At 35.9% G+C, this 1,430-nt stretch overlaps 1 protein-coding gene across 1 annotated transcript in view; it reads right to left on the bottom strand.

Moving 5' to 3' along the window:
• Window positions 1-444, bottom strand: part of LOC110012885 (ethylene-responsive transcription factor ERF023-like) — a gene marked incomplete in the record, with an annotated part of 886 nt that extends 442 nt beyond the window's left edge. Inside the window, 1 exon segment of the mRNA XM_020698018.1 lies at window positions 1-444. Coding sequence (XP_020553677.1) covers window positions 1-316 — 316 coding nt within the window.

Below are 1,430 nucleotides of genomic sequence, written 5' to 3' on the forward strand. Positions count from 1 at the left end.
TATCCCTTGCAGTGCTGGTGGAGGGACGCGGGAACTGCTCGATTTCGTCTGGGAAATTGAGCTGAGCTCTGTGGCCTTTCAAGCAATAAGCAGCGACGTCGTAGGCTCTGGCTGCCATTTCGGGTGCGGGGAATGATCCCAGCCATATTCGAGTCTTCTTCTTGGGTTCTCGGATTTCGGACACCCATTTTCCCCAGCGTCGCTTTCGCACGCCGCGGTACACGGGGTGGCGCGTGCCTCCTTTGGTGGTGGAAGTATGGTGGTGGTGGTTGCTGCATGGTGGAGGTTGCTCCATTGCAAAGCAACTTCTGGGCATGCTCCTCCTTAAATGTTATTAATTTAGAGATGTGTCCCTGCTCTGTCTCTCTCTCTCTATATATATAGTTATGTTTGTGTTGGACCAATAGGAAGTTGAATTTGCAAATGTGCCCTTACCCCCAATCATTTCTACCACATAACACCGCCATTCGCAGCCGCAGCACGTGATTACACACTTACTGTTTCTACTTTCCTTTGTTGTTTCCGTTGGGTGCTCCGACCAAATTTTCATATAGGAAAAAAGCCATAGAGAGTGCGCCCAAAACCAGACAAACTCATAAATATCAATGAGGGTCTAATCTGTTCAAAATATTTTTTTACTAAAATTTTCGAAACTAGTGAATAGAATTGAATTTATTTTAAATTAATTCCTTCAAATAAAAATAAAGATAGAAGAAAATATGATCATGCTCAATTTCACGGTTAATTATAGATGCAAAGATGACAATCATTCATAATAGATAAATTGGTTATTATCATTGGTACGACCTAACGACCTCACATTTTCTTATCTCTAATCAGTAAAATCATGTGAGCGTCCTCAAAATTTAATTTACCAACAACATTAAGAACTTGAAAGGCCCAATTCTGACTAATAAATTCTTAGGAGGGTTTATTTAAGCTAAATTGTGCATTCCCAACAACATAATCAACCACTACAATATGATAAACTATGTTGTGTTATCAATAGTTATTGAACTAAACAAATAATTACGAATTTACAAGTTCAATTTAGCTAGGCAAATATTGTTTATAATGCATAACGGTACCTATCATTCATAAATCAGATTATTTATGATAAAAGTACAGAGAACAACACAAATACCCATATGAATGAAAGTAGGAAGTACAAGTTAGATCTCACAATATATTGAAATCAAGCATTCACCGAATCTTTAACCGAAAATAAATGAACTAACTTAGCATGCTAATGAGAGAACACAGAAAGAGAAAAATATTATAAAAAAAATACAGAGAATATCCAAAGATGAAATCGAAAGATCAAAGATCAAAGATGTTCATATCAACAAATTTAGTAAATTTTGACTAATGAATGAATTTATTTGTTAGACAAAAATAAAATTTTAAAATATTAGATAGAATTTCTTAAA

The sequence above is a fragment of the Sesamum indicum genome, linkage group LG11 (assembly GCF_000512975.1).
Source record: "Sesamum indicum cultivar Zhongzhi No. 13 linkage group LG11, S_indicum_v1.0, whole genome shotgun sequence".
Taxonomy (NCBI): Eukaryota; Viridiplantae; Streptophyta; class Magnoliopsida; order Lamiales; family Pedaliaceae; genus Sesamum; species Sesamum indicum.